We start from the raw sequence: 21,359 nt of genomic DNA on the forward strand, positions 1-21,359 counted from the left end.
TATAATGTTCCCTCACCTATTTTCCACCTGTTGAAATTCTAATTCTCAAAGCCAGAGTGGATAATCACGTATGGTGACAAGTTTTTAGATTCTTTTAGAAGCTCTCCCTACTCTAACCCCCAAAGTGCTTGCTGCTACTTCTATTATAATACTAGTGATAGTCCAATTTACCTTAAATCTGGTTAGTCAGGGCCTTGAATGTCACACTAAGGGGTTTAAAGGAGCCATAAAACGTCTGAGGACAGCTACGATTTAAGATATCCAAGCACTTCTGGTACAAAAAGAAGGAAAAGGATGCATGAAACTACCTTCTCTTTCACCCTCTCTCTCTAGCATACTACTGTGTACCACGTAGCATGCATGGTGACCCCACTTTATAAATCTGTAAGCCAGATTTCCGATAAGTCGTGAAGAGCCTCCAAGTCCTCACAACCCTCTTTACCCCCTTTTATCTGAAGGTTATTGCTCCACTGAAATCTTACTCTGAAGGCTCAACATTGACCCGCTACGGCCACTTCTAGGGACTTGTCCCCTCTCTCAACAATTTTGGGTCCACAACCTTCCCGAAACATTTTCTTCTCACAACCCAGTAACTGATTCTGTTTCTCTCCCTTACTGTCAAAATTTGGAAGGTATTTATTAAATATATAAGGTTGAAACGAAGCTTAATTAGTTAAGTGTGGCTCTCTCTTGGAGGCTTTAAGAGATTCTGAAAGGTATTTTCGCGAGCTTTAGACTTGAAACGGCGGGTGTTAAAGCCTGTATGTTTTTTTAACAGCTTTATTCCCAGCATGCACGCCAAAGCTGGGGGGTAACATTTCTGGCATTTGTTTATAAAGGAAATCAAGAAAGAGTGCGAGGCTCGCTTCTTTTTTGACTTAAGGGCCAGAGTCAGGGGCCGGGCGGATTAAGCGCGCCTCCATTCCAGCTAGGGCCCAGAAGAAACCCCTTCGCCCAGGGGCGGGGCGGGGAGGGGAGGGCGGGCCGGGCCAGGCCAGGAGGCCACGCGCGCCAGCGGCGGAGGGGGCGTGTCCCGCGGGCGCGCGCGGGCGGCGAGGGGGCGTGTCCCGCGGGCGGCGGCGGCGGCGGCGGCGGCGCGGGCCGGGTGCGCGGCGTAGCCTCCTGTGCTGGAATGTGCGGCTCCGGGGAGCTCGCGGCGCAGCGGCCCAGCAAGCGCCGCCGAGGCCCCTGACCCCAGACCCCGACGGCGGCGGCCAGGCGAGAACCGGTAGCCTGAATACTCTGTGCAGACCCACTCCTGCGTCTTCGCGGGCCTCGACGGCCCCAGCGTCCAACTTTTCCACTCTTCCTCTCCCCTCCCCCGAAACTCCAGCAACAAAGAAAAGTAGTCGGAGAAGGAGCTGCGACGCCGGGTCGTTACCCCTCCTCGTCAGGGAAGGCCGGTAAGTGCGACGCGGTCTGAGGACGGTGGCAGGGAGGGAAGGGGAGAGCCGTCCGGGCGGCGGTGGCGGCAGCGGGAGGGGGAGGGAGAGGGCGCGGAAGGACGCGGAGCGAGGCGCTGTCCAGGGCTGATTTGCAGATACTATGGCTTCGGCGGCGGCGGCGGCCCGGGCTGACGGGGGCGAGCAACCGCGCGAGATCGGGTTACACCGCCGCGGCCCGGGGGTTGGGCCGGGGGCGTCCGTGGGGAGCCACTCGGCGCCAGGACCCCCTCCCCAGCTAAGGCCCGGCCGCCGCCTCCGCGCGGGCCCGGGCATCCCTCGGAGTTGGGTCCTGTGGCGAGGAGCGGAGCTGCTTGGGGCCCTAGTACTGAAACTTCCTCTCGTTGTCCTCCTGCTCCAGGTCCCGCCGCAGCCCCTCGCCTGCCGGCGGCCCTCCCGTCCCCCTCCCTCCGGCCTCTCCCTTTCGCCGGAAGGCGCCGTTGAGTGCGGCGGGGCGGGTTGAGTCAGCCCGGGGCCCGGGCAGTTCCACCAATGGGGCTGGACAGCGATTTCTACGCTCCGGCCGCCCGCCCGGCCAGGTCCTCGGCGCCGGGCCACTTCGCGGGCGGGGACGGAGAGGCCAGGGCGTGCGTCCCGCGGGGCGCCGTTGGGGAGTGAGCCCGCAAACTTCCGGGGCGCGGGGGGCGGCCGGCGCGCTTGGGGCCCCCTCAGGCGCTCGGGGCCCGGAGCCTCGGGAGGGCGCCCGCGGAGGCTCCCCGGCCCTCTGCTGAGGGCGAGCCCAGCGCCGGTGAGGAGCCGGGACGGCGCGACGCGGTAACTTTCCTCCGTCTTCCCGGACTCGGGCTCTTGGGCCGAGAGGGGGCAGCCTGGACTGGGGAAGACTGGGTCTGGCCCAGCGGCGCCCCGAGTTTGCCCACCTTGCCTTCTTTAGTGTTGGGTAGCCCAAGAAAAGCTTCAGGACGAGAGTTGGGGAACTCGACGAGTTGGGTTGTCACTGTGTGGCAGTGAGTGAGGCGAGCCGAGAGGAAGCGAGAGCGCCCGAGTTTGCAGAGAGCTGCTTTGTGTTTGGTACGTATTTTGAGAAAATGGCCGAATGCCTATTTCAGTCCGGAATGCCGCCGCCGAAGCAGGCGCTGGTGGCAGCAGCACGTAGGAATTCGTGCAACATGTTGGGTTTCCGGGTTGTGCTTGGACGGTCTTCCTGACCAACGTGCAAATTCCTTTAGGGTTGGTAGGGTTTGGGGAGTAAGAAGAAAGTAGATGTTTGAGTAAGTAGACTAGCTGTTATGTTAAGCCCTTGGACAGCTTTTGCTTTGTGTAATGGCATTTGATTCCAACTTTGTTGGTACATAAACTCAACCGGCTTGAGTTTATGCAGTCGGGTGAAACGGATTACGTTTTTGGGTTTAACGTAATTTTTTTTAGTCCTTACCACTTGTTTTGCTTTTTTCCAATTTGCAAGAGAAGATCTAATTAGAGAATAACATCTTTTAGATTGAAAGTAAAGTGGCTAAGGCAGTTTATAAAAAAGTCCAACATGTTTTCAAGGTGCTCTTGTAATGGCCACTAGGCAATTGGGCCAAGTCAAGTACAGTGCAAAAAGTTGCTGATTGTGGAGATGAGTTGACCAGTTACTTTATTATAGGGTTTGAAAGTTTCTTTATTTACATGTGTGAAGTTTTGAATATACCAACTTGCCTTTTCACAGGAAAAAAGGCCCATAATTTTCATTTTTAAACAGATTGTCATCAAAAAAACAAGAAACTAAGTGGTAAGTTTTCAAAGCACAGTGGACCCTTGAACAACAGGAGTTTGAACTTTTGGGGTCCACTTATACCTGGATTTTTTTTTCAATAAATATATTGGAAAAATTTTTGGAGATTTGCAGCATGTTGAAAAAATTTCCAGATGACACACATAGCCTAGAAATATCGAAAAAATAAGAAAAGGGTACCCATGAATGCCTAAAATATATGTAGGTATTGGTGTATTTTATCATTTACTGCCATAATATATACAGAAATCTAATAAGAAGTTAAAATTTATCAAAACTTATACACACACACACTATACATGGCACCATTCCCAGTCCAGAGAAACGTGAACAAATGTAAAGATGCAATATTAACTCATAACTGCATACAATTAATTGTAGTCCATACAGTACTACTGTAATAATTTCATAGCCACCTCCTATTTTGGTGAGCTCAAGTGTTCCAAGTATCCACTTAAAACACCCTGTGAGTCTAGTCATTTCCGTGTGAGCAGTTGGTCTTTCCAGTAAATTGTGTATTGTGCTTGAAAAGTCATCTTGCAGTTCATCTCGTTTGAGTGCAATACCAGTGCCATACCTGAGTGTTCATCATGTTTAGTACAATACCAGATATCTTGAATAATACCATGGGACCCATAGGAAGTGCCACTAGTGATGCTGGAATTGCTCCTGAGAAGCAGAGAAAAGTCATGACTTAATAAGAAAAAGTTGAATTGTTTGATATATACCATAGATTTAGTTCTGCAGTTTTGGTTGCCCATCATTTCAAAATAAATGATTCCAGTATGAAGATCATTGTTAAAAAAGAAAAGGAAATTTGTGAAGTTATCTCTGCAGTTTTTCTAGGAGACACTAAAGCCTTGCACTTTTTGCTAAATACTTTTTTTCCCTCTTGTTTTGAAAAATACATCTTTTATGTGAGTTTAGGATGACTATAAGAAAATTATACCTATAGAAAAAAAAAAGTGAAGTTATTTTATGATTACTTAAAGTGAAAGGAAGGTGAAGGATCTAAATCTTGAGAATTTAATACCAGCAGAGGGTGGTTTGGTAATTCTAGAAAGAGTTTTGCCTTAAAAAATATCAAGATAATGGAATCTGCTTTGAGTTCCCAGATGTCATTAACAAAATTATTGACTAGAAGTCTGTCTTGCCTAAACAGATTTTTAATGCAGAAAAATGTGCCCTATTCTAGAAAAAATTGTCACAAAGGTCATTCATTAGTAAGGAAGAGTTGCAAGCATCCGGATTTAAGGCTGCTTTAAGGGTAACTGTTTTGTGCAAATTGAGGTTTTGATCAGAACTGCCCTTACCTATAAAATTGCTAATCCCCCTAGCCTTAAAGGGAAAAAGATATATTCTAGTTTCTAGTCTTTTGGTTGTACAACAGAAAGTACTGTGCAATAAAAATACTCTTCTGGACTGGTACCATTGATGATTTGTCCTCAATCATGACATAACTTGCAGTAACGGATCGCCTTTTTAAGTTGTTTCATATTGGACAGTGCCCCTGGCCACCCCTTCCCCATGAGTTCAACATCGAAGGTGTGGCACACATCTTTTCAGCATCTAGATCAGGGCTTCATAAAGACTTTTAAGGGTTGTCACACATAGTACTCTATGGAAAAGTTTATCAACACTATGGAAGCAAAACCCAATAGTACATCATAAAAGTCTGTAAGAATTACACCATTGAAGGTATCATCATTGTGATAAAAAATGCTGTGAAAGCCATCAAGCCTTAAAACAATGAATTCCTGCTGGAGAAAACTGTGTGCTGATGTTGTGCATGACGTCATGGGATTTATAACAGAGACAATCAAGGAAATCATGAAAGAGATTGTGGATGTGGCAAAAAGGTGGGGAGTGAAGGGCTTCAAGATACAGATCTTGGAAAATTCAAGAGCTAGTAGACACCATACCAGAGAAATTTTATTTTTTTTATACATTCAGTGCTTTCGTGTGTTTTTTTTTTATTTTTTTAACATTTTTTATTTGAATAATAGTCATTTTACAATGTTGTATCAAATTCCAGCGTAGAGCACAATTTTTCAGTTATATATGAAAATATATATATTCATTGTCACCTTTTTTTTTCGCTATGAGCTACCACAAGATCTTGTTTATATTTCCCTGTGCTATACAGTATAATCATGTTTATCTATTCTGCATTTTAAAATCCTAGTCTGTCCCTTCCCACCCCTCGCCCCCTTGGCAACCACAAGTTTGTATTCTATGTCTATGAATCTGTTTTTGTTTTGTATTTATGTTTTGTTTTGTTATGTTTTGTTTTTAGATTCCTCATATGAGTGATCTCAAATGGTATTTTTCTTTCTCTTTCTGGCTTACTTCACTTAGAATGACATTCTCCAGGAACATCCATGTTGCTGCAAATGGCGTTATGTTGTCGGTTTTTATGGCTGAATAGTATTCCATCATATAAATATACCACATCTTCTTTACTCAGTCATCTGTTGATGGACATTTAAGCTGTTTCCAAGTCTTGGCTATTGTAAATAGTGCTGCTATGAACATTGGGGTACAGGTGTCATTTTGAAGTGGGGTTCCTTCTGGATTTATGCCCAGGAGTGGGATTCTTGGGTCATAAGGTAAGTCTATTCCTAGTCTTTTGAGGAATCTCCATACTGTTTTCCACAATGGCTTTCCTTGCTTCCCTCTCCCACTCTTAATGGGAGTCTTCTTTTACAATTTTGTCTTTATTCTTTTTGTAATTCATGGCAGTTATCTCCTTTCCAGTTATGAGTTTCTCATTTTTGTAGCATCCTGCTTCTTTTCTATTTAGAGTAGACCTGTCAGTATTTCTTTTAGCATGGGTTTAGTGTTGCTAAACTCTTAGTTTTTGCTTGTCTGTGAAGTTCTTTATCTCTCCTTCTATTCTAAAGGATAGCCTTGCTGGATAGAGTATCCTAGGCTGCATCTTTTTTTCATTCAGGACTTTGAATGTATCTTGCCACTCCCTTCTGGCCTGTGTTGTTTGTGTAGAGAAATCAGCTGAGAGCCTTATGGGGATTCCCTTGTACATACCAGAGAACTTAACAGAAGTTGACTTAGAGATGAGTGCTTCCAAACCAGTGCCAGACTATGAAGAACAAGACATGGAAGAAGTATGCCAGAAAACCAGTTGACATCAGACTGACATAAGTCTGGCAGAAGGGTTCTGATTATTGAAGACTACTTTTGATTTCTTTTAAGACATGGGCTCTTATTTGATAAAGACACTGAAACTAAAGCCAGTGGTGGAAGAAGGAATGGTACCATATAGAAGCATTTTTAGATAAGTGAAAAAGCAAAAAAGTCAGACAAATTTGAAGATATATTTCTCTCAAGCTATACTGAGTTCCTGCCTCTCCTTCCACTTCCTCCACCTCTTCCACTTCTGTCACCCCTGACTCAGCAAGACCAACCTCTTCCCCCTACCCCTCAGCCTACTCAATTGAAGACAACAAGGATGAAGACCTTTATGATGATCTACTCACACTTAATGAATAGTAAATGATCTTGGCACACAGTCAATAAACTTATTTGTTGTGTTTGTCTTCTTGTGAAAATCTAGTAATTGTACGGCAACAGGTGGGAGACATCATTGAATATTCATTCTCATTACCTAAGTATTCATTGTGTAGAACATTATGTGCAAGACTTTTATTCTATATAGGATTAAGGTAAGTGATATTTAATATGAATATTCTGTTTTATAATTTGTAATTTGAGAAATGGCATATCAGCTATCATCACTTATATGAGGTTTTTAAAATGTTTTATCTTTGTTTCCAATACTGTATTATGAATATGACTGTGCTACTGAATGCCATAAACATTTTATGATTCATTTATTTGCATATAGGCTAGACTACTATGCAGCAGTTGTATCAATTACAGTAGACTACCATAAAACAATCCTATTGCTGCTGCTTTGTGATCAATGCATTAATTTATATTTGGAGATAAATATGAATTCCTTCTTCACATTATCTTTTCATTTTTGATGCCTAGTGTTAGTAATACATGTCACATGTCCAGAATTTTGTATCACAAAATACATTAACAAAGGTACTGACAGATGCTGTTGATCTTGTACATAGAGAATGTAAAGGTGAAGTATTGATAAATACAATACTGGAAATGTATTTCTATTCCTTATGATTTTCTTAATAACATTTTCATTTTTTAGTATATAATACATGTAACATACATAATTTGTGTTAATTGACTGTTTATGTTATCCATAAGGCTTCTGGTTAATAAGAGGCTATTGGTAGTCTAGTTTTTGTGGAGTCAAAAGTTACAGGTGGATTTTTGACTTCAGTGGTGGTTGGTGTTCCTAACCCTGTTGTTCAAGGGTCAGCTGTAGTTTATTCTTTTGGAGTTAATTGAGTTCATATGAACTTCAGTTCACTGACCAAAGATGATAGGCTTCTGCTTTCACTGTACTTAATAAATGCATAGATGGCTTTTGGATTTCTCCCTTTTTTGATTCAGACTAGGAAACTGCTGAAAGAGGAGTTGAGAGGACAGCAGTTTACTATTCATGCATAGAATGTAAAATATAATTTTAATTAACACTAATAATGAAGGTTACTTATATTTTTCCATCGGAAAAATGAAAAGTGTTCGAGGGAAGGCACGCCAGTAGTAGACCTAGTTGGTAGATGAATTGTGTTGAACAATTAATAGAATTTTTTGTAGAGGTTATAGAAATTTTCTCCATGACAGCAGTAAAGAGAATTTAGAATTAAAATATATTTTAAAGGCTTATTTTCAGTAATGAAGCTGATTGAGTTTAAAGATTATATCTGAAAATGTATTTAAGTTACAAAGAATTACAGTGATGATTTGGTTTTAGACCAGTAAAAGTTGTATTTAAAGTGGTGCTTTTGTGTTTTTTTGTTTTGCTTTGAATGCAGAACACAGTTATGGCCACCCAGGTAATGGGACAATCTTCCGGAGGAGGAGGGCTGTTCCCCAGCAGTGGTAGCATCGGCATGGCCTTGCCTAACGACATGTACGACTTGCCTGATCTCTCCAGAGCAGAACTGGCTGCGCCTCAGCTCATCATGTTGGCAAATGTGGCCCTAACTGGGGAAGTAAATGGCAGTTGCTGTGATTACCTGGTTGGCGAAGAAAGACAGATGGCAGAATTGATGCCTGTTGGGGATAATAATTTTTCAGATAGTGATGGAGAAGGACTTGAGGAGTCTCCTGAAGCAAAAGGCGAGCACAATGGACTGGAAAACATGGAACTGGAAAGTTTGGAACTCGGTGTTGTGGAGCCACAGCCTGTGTTTGAGGTGTCAGCTGCCCCAGAAACATACAGCTCAAATAAAGATCTTCCTCCGGAAGCACCTGTAGCAGAGGACAAATGCAAGAACTTGAAGACCAAACCTTTTCGCTGTAAACCATGCCAATATGAAGCAGAATCTGAAGAACAGTTTGTGCATCACATCCGAGTTCATAGTGCCAAGAAATTTTTTGTGGAAGAAAGTGCAGAGAAACAAGCAAAAGGCAGGGAATCCAGCTCTTCCACTGCAGAAGAGGGAGATTTCTCCAAGGGCCCCATCCGCTGTGACCGCTGCGGCTACAATACCAATCGATATGATCACTATACCGCTCACCTGAAACACCACACCAGAGCCGGGGATAATGAGCGAGTCTACAAGTGCATCATTTGCACGTACACCACAGTAAGCGAATATCACTGGAGGAAACACTTGAGAAACCATTTTCCAAGGAAAGTGTACACATGTGGAAAATGCAACTATTTTTCAGACAGAAAAAACAATTATGTTCAGCATGTTCGAACTCATACAGGTAAGAGGACCTTTCTCCTTTATAAGTGTACTCTATTCAAAAAATGGAACAATCTTAAAAATGTGAGAAATTTCAAACACTTCAGAAGTAAACAGAATGCCCCACTGCACCCATGGGTACCCATCACCTATACTTAAGTTATCAGTATTTTGTCACATTTGAGAATTCATTTTTTAAACATAATAACTTTATTAAGATGTACTCCACTACGACAGAATTCATCCATTTAAAGTTGGAATGCATTGGTTTTAGTATTTTCACAGAATTATGCAGCCAACACCCCAATCAGTTTTAGGACATCCTCACCCCAAGAAGGAACCCCATCAGTGGTCATTCCCTTTTCTTCCCATCAGCCCTTAATTATTTCCTTTTAAATTGACTTTCAGATCTTTACAATTCAGGAATCTCCTTATTTAAAAGAAACATTGGTAGCTATTTATAGGTAATTTTCTTATTTACAGTACATTTTCCTGTTACGAATTGATACCTTTGATTACTGGTCTGAACAAAATGGGTAGGGTAATGTAGTAGTGTATTTTTTGCATCACAGGTGAAAGGGGGCTGTGGGATGCTGTTTACATCAGGTTCCCTTTTGCAGGAGTTAATCATTCTGTGGGACTGAACCCCAGGCTAAGTGGGTCATAGTGAGGAGGGGAATTGATGTTGCTTTATTTAAATGGTAGACATAAACAATAAAACTTGCAGATGAAATTCCATTACAAGAAAGATATTTTCAACAGGATTCTAAGCCCCAGCAGATGGCTTCTGTGTAATATAAAGCTTTAAACTCTAGTCATTTGCAGTCTGTTTGGAATTTGTTGTAACCTGTGATTGAATTGTCTCTAGACTTTGAAACCATTTTATTTCAAAAGTAAAAAAGTTTAAACACTTCAAAATTACGTGGCATAAAAAATGAAAGTTACTTGGGAATCCTATACCATTAATCATTTAACAGATTAATTAAAGCAAACTGTTAGATTAAATTAACCTAACCTATAATATCTTAAACCAAATGTCGGATACCGTATATACTTTAGTCATAAGTACTTCATATTCCCTTAACAGGTTTTTGAAAACCTTGGGGCCTAATTTAGAATTGGCTGTAATCTGTAGAGCTCTCAGATAGTAACTATGACATATGGTAAGATGTGTGACTTTTATGTGTACACTTTGATGAATTTTTTTGATTGAAGTATAGTTGAAGAATTATTATAAATATATGTGTTTGTAATCACCATGCAAATCAACATAAAGAATATTACCAGCCATCCATTTCCTTTGTCTTATTAAATTTTAATTTTTTTGGTGTTCTATTTTGATAATTCAAAATTGTTGAGTCACTGAACAATGTAAAATTTTTCCCAAAAAACTAAAAATGCTTTCAGCACTAAACCTAAATTTGTTGACTTAAGAACATTTCTAGAATGAAAATAAAAAGAAAAGAAAACTGGGCAAGTTTCTGTTTTGATGTCTAGTTCCAACTTTTTATGGAAAAGGTTTTTTTTAAACAGGAACTCTACTTTTTGCTATTTCTTAAATTTTTTTTGTTACAGTGGTTAATTTTCATCTAAGTACAGTCTAGGTGACTAATTTTAATGGCTTATTTTATATACTGTATCATCCATTAGTTAACTTTTTCTCCACATTATTTTAAGATTGATAATTCCACAATAAGTTTATGACTTACGTATCTAATATTGATTGTATGTATGTCATTTCACTTTTTAGTCTTAGACTTATTTGGTCTTAATACTTTATAAAAAGGTTTTTCCCCTAGTATTATTACCTATTTGTGATTTTTTTTAACACTTTAAAAAATTTGGTGGTGTATAGGACAGTACTTTGATTAAATGATAGTTCTGAAAATTGTATTTACAGAAAAATTCACCGAGTGCTGAAGAGCAGAGAAAAGAAATGATCATCAGTAGCAATCACATGTTTCTCATTTCTCACTTAGGTGGTAGCCTACTGTAAGATTTGCTTAGTGGATTTCTTATGTTCTTTTATCGAGTGCTGTTAAGTGCTTTCTTCTATGCTAATCTTCAGAATAATTTATAATTTATTGAGGAAAACAGGGTAAGTGTACACTGAGAGGAAAACTTTAGGCTTGAAAGCCTGCAACAGTGTGCCCAAGATCGCATACAACTAAGATTGAAAGTTCCAAATCACTTTTTTTAGGTCATTATCATGGTGGGAGAGTGAGGATTTTCATCTGAGTCTTCAATCAAAAGATTTTTCATTTTGTTGTTTTAATATTATACCAGTTCACAAATCGAACTTATTTTTTTTCCTTGCATTCTTTTTTTTAAATTGGAGTACAGTTAGTTTGCAATGTTGTGTTAATTTCTGGTGTACAGTATAGTGTTTCAGTCATGCATATACATACATATATTTGTTTTCATGTTCTTTTTCATTATAGGTTACTACAAGATATTGAATATAGTTCCCTGCGCTATACAGTATACACTCGTTTATTTATTTTATATATAGTAGTATCTGCAAATCCTGAACTCCCAGTTTATCCATTCCCACCCCCTTCCCCTGTGGTAACCATAAGTTAGTTATCTGTGTCTCACAAATCCTACTTTTTTTTTCCCCTCCTTAACTGATTGGTTGGTTGATTGATTGATTGATTTTATTGGAGTACAGTCAATTACAACGTCAGTCTCTGATGTATAGCACAATGTCCCAGTCATGCATATACATACATATATCGGTTTTCATATTTTACAAAACCTACTTTAAAAGATGACATTTTTGCCAAAAATCACTGGCATATGATATATGAATACTAATCATTATATTTTTGCAGGAGAACGCCCATATAAATGTGAACTTTGTCCTTACTCTAGTTCCCAGAAGACTCATCTAACCAGACATATGCGTACTCATTCAGGTTGGTAAGAAATGGAACTTTCCTATCATTTTTCAGTAAGCTACCATCATAAGAAAGTTCTAGATTTGGAGCTGGGAGCTTATTAATGGTTTATTTGTAATATAATTTTGAAATTGGAGTTAAAAATTAATGTTCTACTACTGTAGTGCTGTATTTAAATGGAGATTCTTAAGCATGGATTCCATTGGTGGAACCTCTAAAACTGAATATAAATGTGTATGTGCATTTTTTCTGGGAGGAGAGTTTTTAATTGTCATCAGATCTTCAGCAATTTCCATGACTAAGAGAAACTGACCACGGTTCATCTTTTCTGAGTAACTCCTACCGTCTTACACTCCCCTACCCGACTGTTCCACCCCCACCACACAGTACAAAACCAAGTTTTAGTTGCTGGGTTTCAGGGGTTCCTTCTTAGCTGCTCAGGTCCTGAAATTTAGGTTTGTTCCCTTGAGAATTGATAGGGCTTCTGAGGACTGATTCACGAAAGCCAGACTTTAAAGAATGATAGATAATCCAGGATCCCAGTTTATTAACTTAAAATAGGTAAAATGCAGGACTGTAACAAGTGGGAAATTCATCTACTCCAGTGACTGAAATAATCATGATCATCACCAACCAGAATTGAGCCCCATTGTCAAGGTATGTAGGCGGCAAGGTTAAAAAGTCAGTATTAGCATAGGTGATCTTGAATGAATAATTATTTCATTTTGACCCTTGGGTAGTCCTAGAGATCCTGACATGATCCACAATTCCCAGCAGATATGCTACCGTTTCATTCTGGCTGAAGTATTTTGTAGTGGGAGAAATATATCCAGTTTGTGTTTGCCATTATGATATCTTTGTAGGTATCACACTGGATAGTTCTCCCACCCTGCTAGCATAGGAGTTCATTTTGAATATTTTCCCATTATGAGCACAATGGATGTTTGCTAAGGGAAATTAACAACTTGCCAAGTTCCACCGTTGACTACTATTTTTAAGATAGAAAAATATTTTTCAGCAAAAAAAAATTTTCTTTCACCAAATATTTGATGGTTATTATGGAGGCAGTATTATAATAGTTGGGTCATTTGAAACATGTTATGGTTTGAGAGTCTTTGTGAATATTAGAATAAATTTTTTTTTTAATTTTGTGGGGAGGTAATGTTTACTTATTTATTTTTAGAGAAGGTACATGGGGACTGAACACAGGACCTCATGCACACTAAGCATGCGCTCTACCATTTGAGCTGTACTTCCCCCCCCAGAATAATTTTTTAAACAGCATTTTATTAAGTTTAATTTGCACACATGAAAATGCACACATCTTAAGTATACAGGTCAGTGACTTTATGTATGTTTTCTCCTTTATATATGTTTGACTACCACCTAGGTGAAGATATGAAACATTTCTACCACCCTCAGAAATGTTCCCTTCTTACCCTTTTTAGTCAGTACTCTCATAGTCTCCCCACCAGCTGATACTCTGACTTCTGTCAAAAAGCATTAAAACATGCTTCTATAAAATGTTTTTGAGATTTATCTCTTGCTATGTTATCAGAACTTGGTGTTTATTGCTGAGTAGTATGGCCCCCATTACTTTTTAATTTATAAGTTCCCATGTTTTTCTTTCTGGGCTGTTCTTGATGAGAATGTATAAAGCTTGTAAAACTCCCTTTTTGAATTTGCCTTACATCTATAAATTAATTTGGGAAGAATTAAATAGACATCTGACCACATTTATAAAGATGAAAAACTAGTAAATATTGCTGGATCTGGTTCAGGGCAAAAGAAATTATATTCAGCTAGGTATTAATAAACTACACTTGATGACTAGATCTTCTAATGCAAGAAAGATTTAATGGTAATAAAACAAAAATGGAGGCAGGATGAATGAAGCAAGTAAATGATGCCATCAAAGTTTAAAGAGTCCTGTAAATTTCCATTTCCTGACCATTTCACAGGTGGAGGCTTGCACCTTGCTTGATGCTGGCTCTGTAAATACCCTTATTCATTAGGGCTTTTAAAATAGCAACATTTTCATTATAATTCTTTTATGAGCACAAATATTTTCCTAAAGAGATAAATTCCATTCACCAGTTATTTATTTACTCAGAGGTAGGGTTAATATGGTAAGGCAAGATGAACACATGAAATCGTCCCTCTTGTTTACCCATATTGAAAATTACCAGTTGATTCCAAAAGTGATGACTTACAGGTAATGCATAGTGACTGGTTGGCTATCCACTCTATGCTAAGTGCTGTATGTGGATTAGATTATAGCCCATAACACCTAAGAGTATTTTACAGATGAGGAAATCGAGCCTTATAAAAGGAGTTTTCAGTAGATTGCTGAAGATCTCATAGTAAGTTGCAGAGCCTATATTTGCCCCCCACCGCCCTAAATATTCTTACTGTAGAACAAGTTCTTAACATCTGTGCCACATATCTTTTCCCCATTCTGTGTCTATATGCTAAGCAAAAATGTTTGTCTCCACTGAAATCATTCAATGGAGAGGACAAGGTAGAGCCAAGTATAGAGTAATGTAGCATGTTGTTAGAAACCTCTGTTTATGAATCAGTGGACAAATGTGGAAAAGGGTTGTCCAGTTAGCTTCATACTCAGTCTGACATACCTAGGTAAGTTTCTGTTTTTGTGATAGAGTATTTTATCATCAAACATTTTCTAATCATGTAAAGCTTACCATCTACATGGTTTTACTTAATGTCTGAGTATTATTGCTTTATGAAAAAAATAAGATTTGATATGAATTTGAGAATGTTTGAGAGATGAATTTTCATAAATGTCAATTTCCATTTTTCTGCTATGCATTCCGTTGGACCAGTGGGGTATGGATACCATTTGGTAATATTTACTAGAGTGTGATCTAGATGGGTATGTATTCAGGTAGAATGAGTTAATCTTATACCTTTAATTCGGGGTTGGGGGCTTCTGGTCTTGTATGTACCTGTGATTATGACTTTCTTTGCTTATTTTACATACCATATCTATTTGTATGCCCCTTTTCATTTACTTAGTTTCTTTGCCCATTCTTTAGAAGAAGGTGGGGAAAAAAATCAAGAACGGATTTCTGATTTCTCTGTATTTTTGCTGTAAAGTAGTGACTGTCATTGGAAAAGTTTGCTGAGTGAAACTTGACTCAGCTCTTGCCACAATGGACAGATGAATGAGTTAAATTTAGAGAAAAAGCCATTTGCTTCCTGAGGCCAAAGGATTGTTTTAAAACTGACATGGAAGCTAAAGGTATTTAGCCTAGAATGTAAGATATTTCTTTTGAAGTGTCAAGGTTTATCTTAAATTATGGGAATTTTATATTCTATTCCATTATACATTTGTTTTAGCTAAACATAAAAAATTAAAAATTGTCTCTCTCTTCGAGTATCCTTGCCCCAAAATTTAACATCAGAAGCCCAAGTAACTTTGCCAATAATTGTTGTGTACTTCTTGATGAATCTGTGTTCTTTACTAGTACTTGAGAACCCTAGCTTGATGACCTTTTTAGAAGCTGAGGATTAACTGAGATAATTATTCCTCCATTTGGTGTGAGAATCAATGTCAAGGGATAGAGAAAAGATATACAAATAAATATGGTGAATGTAAATTGCATGATAAAGTCTTCAAGAAGTAGTTTTTGTGGTTTTTTGTTTGTTTTTTTACATGTATCCAATTCCTTGTAAGTATAATTGAATAAATCTTGAATTCATTTCTTCATGTATGTCTTCTGTAACATCTCTTGTTTACCTTCAGGTGAGAAGCCATTTAAGTGTGACCAGTGCAGTTATGTGGCCTCTAATCAACACGAAGTAACCCGCCATGCAAGACAGGTTCACAATGGGCCTAAACCTCTTAACTGCCCACACTGTGACTACAAAACAGCAGATAGAAGTAATTTCAAAAAACACGTAGAGCTGCATGTGAATCCACGGCAGTTCAATTGCCCTGTATGTGACTATGCAGCTTCCAAGAAGTGCAATCTGCAATATCACTTCAAATCCAAGCATCCTACTTGCCCTGATAAAACAATGGATGTCTCAAAAGTGAAACTAAAGAAAACCAAAAAGCGAGAGGCTGACTTGCCTGGTAACAAAATTACTGATGAGAAAACAGAAAAAGAGCAGACGAAAGTAAAGGGGGATGTGTCTGGGAAGAAAAACGAGAGGTCTGTAAAAGTGGAGAAAAAAGATAATGTTTCAAAAGAGAAAAAGCCTTACAGTAGTGCCTCAACCCACATGGCTACCAGAACTCGCAAATCAGCCACAGAAACTAAAGAAATGGACATGCATACAGGAAATAACTCAGAAAAAACCTTTAAAACCAAGAAAAGCAAAAGGAAGATGGAAGCTGAAGCCCGTTCCTTGCAAGATCCTGTTAATGATGAGGAACCTGTGACAAAAAAGAAAAAGAAGGCAGAAAGCAAGTCAAGAAATATTCAGGAAGTGCCGAAGGGTGACAGCAAAATAGATGAGAATAAAGAGCAAAATATTTGTATGAAAAAAAGTACAAAAAAGAAGACTCTGAAAAATAAATCATGTAAAAAAAGCAGCAAGTCTGCTCAAAGGGAGACTGTTCAGAGAAGGCCTTCTCAGATGGAGCCTGTGCAGGTGGGGCCTGCGCAGATAGAGCCTCCGCCTCCCATGGCATCTGTTCAGGCGGGGCCTGTTCAGGTGGGGCCTGTTCAGGCGGAAGCAACTCCCCCCGTGGGGCCTGCTGAGGTCGAGGTTGTTCAGAAGGGGCCTGTGCACATGGAGCCTCCTCTTCCCATGGGGCCTGCTGAGGTCGAGATTGTTCAGAAGGGGCTTGTTGAGATGGAGCCTCCTCCTCCCACGGAGCCGATCCCCAAAAGGTCTCCTCGAAAAGATAATAAGAAGGAAAAGTCCAACATGCAGGGTGAAGTGGCACAGAAAGAGCAGGTCCTTATTGAAGTTGGCTTAGTGCCTGTTGCAGATAGGCCGCTTCTAAAGGAAAGCACCGGTACACAGGATCTCTTAGCACCGTCACCACCTCTGCCAAAGGAAAACGTAAAGGAAGAAGAGTCAAAAGACCAAAAATTACTCACTGCAGACGAAGGAAATAAAGAAGCTCCTCTTCAAAAAGTGGAAGCAGAAGATGCAGGTAAGAGTCTAGCTGGTGTTGCTGCTGTTACCAAGGAATCTGCCCCTATTTCATCCTCTGAAAAGAACTTGAATTTGCCAGAGGGTGAAACTTCAGATGGTGGACATCAGGCTGACACTGTGCTTTGTGAAATGGAAGTGGACACTGAGGAAAACAAAACAGAGAATCCCTCTGGCAGAGACCCAGCAGTTGAAGATCCAGTTCCACCACCGCTTCTTCCTCTGCCACTGGAGAAACATGAGGCAGTGTCCAAAACTGCTATGGCATCACCTCCTGTCACCATGGCAGTAAATGAGTCTCAGGAAATGGATGAAGACGAAGGCATCCATAGTCACGACGGAAGTGACCTAAGTGACAATTTGTCAGAGGATAGTGATGATTCTGGATTGAATGGGGCTCGGCAAGTTCCACAAGAAGCTAGTAGAAAGAATGCAAAGGAAGCCTCGGCAGTCAAGGTGACTGAGGGAGATTTTGTTTGTATCTTCTGTGATCGGTCTTTTAGAAAGGAGAAAGATTACAGCAAACACCTCAATCGCCATTTGGTTAATGTGTACTTCCTTGAAAAGGCAGCTCAAGGGCAGGAGTAATTAAACTTTGGAGAAGGCTTCAGTTCTTAATTTGTAAGGTCTATGACATTTTATCTTCATTTGTAGTTGTAGACAACTTTTTGTTTTTAAAATTGCTTTAATAAGTGTTCAATCTTGATTTTTAAGTGGCACTCTTTTCCTTAGGACTCTGTATACCTATTGATGTGTAAATTTTAGTAAATCCAAGGGAGTCAGTGTGTTAAACCAGCAGACACCTAAATCTGTTAGCTTATGCATTTAATTGAACCAGGAAGGCCCAGGTGATACTGGATAGAGCATTCTATTGCTTTGTCCAGATATAACTTGTCAGTTTTTTCCCCATGTCTATCTTCCTCTTTCACTTTTGTTTATTCTTAGTTCCTTGTCTAGCTCTATACAAATTGGCATACTTAAAAAGCAAATTACTTGAAGAATTTCCCTGCTTTATATAAAGTTAGCACTTTAAAATTGTTTTAGTGATGAAAAGAGACATTTAAAGTGAAGAGTAATTCTCCCAGCAATGGACATTACGTCAGTCAAGGTATTTACTTCCTGAGTTTTGATCAATGTTTTTATTTGTGTATGTTAATTGTTACAAAAACAATGATTTTGGTGGGTTTTTTTTTTTTTTTTTTGGTGCTTTAATGGCTTAAGATATTGCACATTGTTGTTGTTTTTAACCTATGCAGTTAAATTTTTCTAGAAATAGCATTTGTATTGTAACACTTTATACATATATATGCATGTTTCTTTTTTCCTCTTTGGAGGGATGCTTTTTAGTCTTGTTTGCAAAAGGGCAGTTTTCTTTTTCCTTTGCTGCAATTGTCTTTTTTAGTGTGTGCAAATTTGTGAGCAAATGAAATATGCAGGTTCAGTCCATAGATATTGATTTTATTATCTTATATCTATGCCAGAATCTGTATTTCATATAAGTAATTTATTTTAAATGGATGAATTGAATTCACAGCTTTCAGTTTGAACTTTTCAGTAAATAAACCACTAGGCTCTATATTGAATGGATTTTTATCTCAAATAGCAACCATAAGTAAAATTATTTGGTCTGCTTTGGGTACAACTCCTTCGTAATTGTACAGTGTTAAGTCATATCCTTGAAGAAAACCTTTTTTAATAGATGGTTGGTGTTTATATGTCAGAGCTGTAAATGATATTTGGAAATTGCAAATTTGAAATTAGGAGGCATAATTTCTCCTTCAAGTTATACAGAATATCATTTTGTGAGTCCAAAGCCATAGCAGTTATACAGAAAACGTAGGATGAGAAAGGTAGTATGAGTGCTGGTAGACCAGCTGCTGCTTCTGTGAGTACAATGAAAAAGGCTGGTGAAACTTAAGTACAGTCCAGATTTTTAAAAAATCACACTTTCTCAGGGATCTCCACCAAGTAGTGGGTTTCCTGGCTGTTCCCATGACAGACAGCCTTTTTCTCCAGGTGAGGCCTCAATACATTGCAGCTATTCTGGTGTTCCTATGGGGGCACTTTGTGGAAATAGTGTGTACTCCCAATCTGTGTTGGTAGGTTCTTTGGTCAGTTGCCAAAGAATGTGAAAGAATCTAACATAGGTTTTTTCCTTGCTGGCAGTTACTCATTGCAGTAAAATAAAGTGTGATCCCAGTAGGGAACCTTGATTCTGATACTCCCATGTTCTATTCTGAAATAACGACTTTATATTTCATTTATTTTTTGGTCTCGTAATCTCTGAGGCAGGTTTCAAGAGTTCATCAATATAACATGAAAGATTAGGAAAAGCATTGATGAAGTATGGGTGGAAAATTTGTTAATGTGAGAGGAAAAATTGGGAGGCCAAAGATTTAAAGAAGCAGGAGATTCTCTCAAGAGAAGAGGAGTAAGTTGTGTGTTACTATGTGTGTTTTGTATGCGTGAATGGAGATTTGTAAATGATACTGAATTCTAGGTGAATTCTTGGCTCCGACAATCATTGTCAACAGATCAAGCTGCAACATATTTATGTTTTAAAACTTAAATTATAAGGCTAGTTAAATCTTTTTAACAACTACATTTAATGTTCATTGGTATATTTTATGTAAGTTACCTTTTACAATATATATGAAAAAATTCATGTTAAGTACAAATTGGAGATTGGGAATAAGCTTAGAGAAGAGGTTTTTGTGGATCTTCCATGCTACCAAAGGAAAAAATTCAACTTCTGGGGAATTGGACAAATTTTCTTAGCTAGTATTTAAGACTAGAATGCCAAAAAGAAAAATATGAAGGAAATTAAAACCCCTAATTAGCAAAGTTATCTGAAAACATTGTTACTGGAAATTGAGTGGACTTGAGGTCTTTCTTCCAGAAAACAGGGACTTGATTGTCAGACCTATATTAGGTTCTGAACCTTAATGCCATGTATTTGTACTTATTAAAAATTGTTTCAATGAAAAGTATATTAGTAAAATGAACTTCTAGTCTAGCTGGGAGTTCTTCCAATTGAAAAAATGTGGTATTTGCGTGTGACTGTTTGAAACTTTTTGTTTCCTGAGTTTCTCCTCCACTGAGTTGAAGCTAGAATTTCCCTTTTGATAAAAGAATGAAAAGTGAACATGTTATTTGTAAATTGATGTTTAATACTAGAGAGAAAGTTGAAATACTTAGAATATAAGCCTAATCCTAGGTAGCCTTATAAAAATGTATCTCTATTAACTGTCCCCTGAACCTGTATTCACATTGATTTTCAAGATATTTTAAGTTATATTTTTTCCTCTTTTCAGAGCTGCTTCTAAGGGGTTGCTTTTTTCTTTTCTTTCTCTTTCTTTCTTTCTTTCTTTCTTTCTTTCTTTCTTTTTCTTTTTTTGTAAATTGAGGTGTAATTCACAAAGGGCTGCATTTTTTGTTAAGGTTTCTTACAAGTATGGCTGGATGTTTTTTCTCTAGTCTTGCAAGAAGGGCCATTTTATTTTTTTAGAGTCATTTTTAAGTCATGAGGCCTTTAACTTTGGGGACTGTTTTGCATATGAGTGCTAATACAAATTGAAGTGGACCTCATTGTCTGTCACCCCATGAATGCTGACAATGGAAAAAATACTTGTAGTTCTGGACTAAAAACTGGGGAAGAAATTTAATTTTCTTTTTTGCACAAATCAGAAAAATAACTACTTTGCAGAGTTTCCTTGTTGACTTCAGCAGATAAATTGGACTGATAGTATTACAGATTTAAGAAATTATCTGAATCTTGGTTTGAGTAGATTTGGGATCTACATGCAATATTAACTAGATCAGATAGCTTTTACATTTTCCCATATATACGTAGGCTCTCCCCACCTTTGTCAACATCCATTAGTTATTGAACTTTGTAAGCTGGCATTGAAACATTACAACAATGTTTTGTTGCACCAATTTTATAAACTTTTACAGTGCAATATGTGTTATTTTTCAGAGACAAACCAAAGGTTAATTTCTCAAGGTTCTTGTTGTTTGCTTTAGCAGCATTTGATGGAGGATCTTTTATATACATTTGTAATAGATGAAAAATAAACCAGATTGCAGATTTTTTTTTAAAGCAAATCATATACCAAGTTTTTGGTCCAAATTATGTAGGATAAGTTAAACTTAAATTGCATTCTGTTAACGAACATGAGTGGATTTTTGTAAGCATAGTTAATGTTGAAATAAAGTTTTAAAAAGCATTTTATGCCTTTGTTTGTTATTGAGACATCAAGTATCGAGGAAATCATTTATTTGGCTGGAATTGGAGGTGTATTAATAATTTTCAAAATCTTTTCCCCAAATAATCCACAGTAGG

At 38.7% G+C, this 21,359-nt stretch overlaps 2 protein-coding genes across 5 annotated transcripts in view; one reads left to right on the forward strand and one right to left on the reverse strand.

Moving 5' to 3' along the window:
- Positions 1-1,225: 1,225 nt before the first annotated feature.
- On the forward strand, positions 1,226-21,243 carry LOC105078873 (RE1-silencing transcription factor). Of its 4 annotated transcripts, none has more exons than XM_010967516.3 (4): positions 1,226-1,403; positions 8,103-9,006; positions 11,819-11,902; positions 15,651-21,243. In XM_010967516.3, exons 2-4 carry the CDS (start codon positions 8,112-8,114, stop codon positions 17,600-17,602), a joined length of 2,931 nt encoding a protein of 976 aa, XP_010965818.2. In that variant the 5' UTR covers positions 1,226-1,403; positions 8,103-8,111; the 3' UTR covers positions 17,603-21,243. The 4 variants fall into 4 exon arrangements, with proteins under 4 accessions (XP_010965818.2, XP_074200114.1, XP_045360666.2 ...); XM_074344013.1 differs by lacking the exon at positions 1,226-1,403 and adding an exon at positions 1,427-2,471; XM_045504710.2 differs by lacking the exon at positions 1,226-1,403 and having other exon boundaries at positions 8,063-9,006.
- LOC105078872 (nitric oxide-associated protein 1) overlaps positions 8,408-21,359 on the reverse strand; it is a 34,786-nt gene continuing 21,834 nt past the window's right edge. Inside the window, exon 8 of the transcript XR_006719145.2 lies at positions 8,408-8,541. The gene's annotated coding sequence lies outside the window, so the exon portion shown is untranslated. The remainder of the gene's footprint in view (positions 8,542-21,359) is intronic.

The sequence above is a fragment of the Camelus bactrianus genome, chromosome 2 (assembly GCF_048773025.1).
Source record: "Camelus bactrianus isolate YW-2024 breed Bactrian camel chromosome 2, ASM4877302v1, whole genome shotgun sequence".
Taxonomy (NCBI): Eukaryota; Metazoa; Chordata; class Mammalia; order Artiodactyla; family Camelidae; genus Camelus; species Camelus bactrianus.

Coding starts and splice junctions, on each gene's coding strand:
- LOC105078873 (XM_045504710.2), top strand. CDS start 8,097: ATGCAGAACACAGTTATGGCCACCCAGGTAATGGGACAATCTTCCGGA. Junction 9,007..11,818: donor GCATGTTCGAACTCATACAG/GTAAGAGGACCT, acceptor ATATTTTTGCAG/GAGAACGCCCATATAAATGT. Junction 11,903..15,650: donor ACATATGCGTACTCATTCAG/GTTGGTAAGAAA, acceptor GTTTACCTTCAG/GTGAGAAGCCATTTAAGTGT.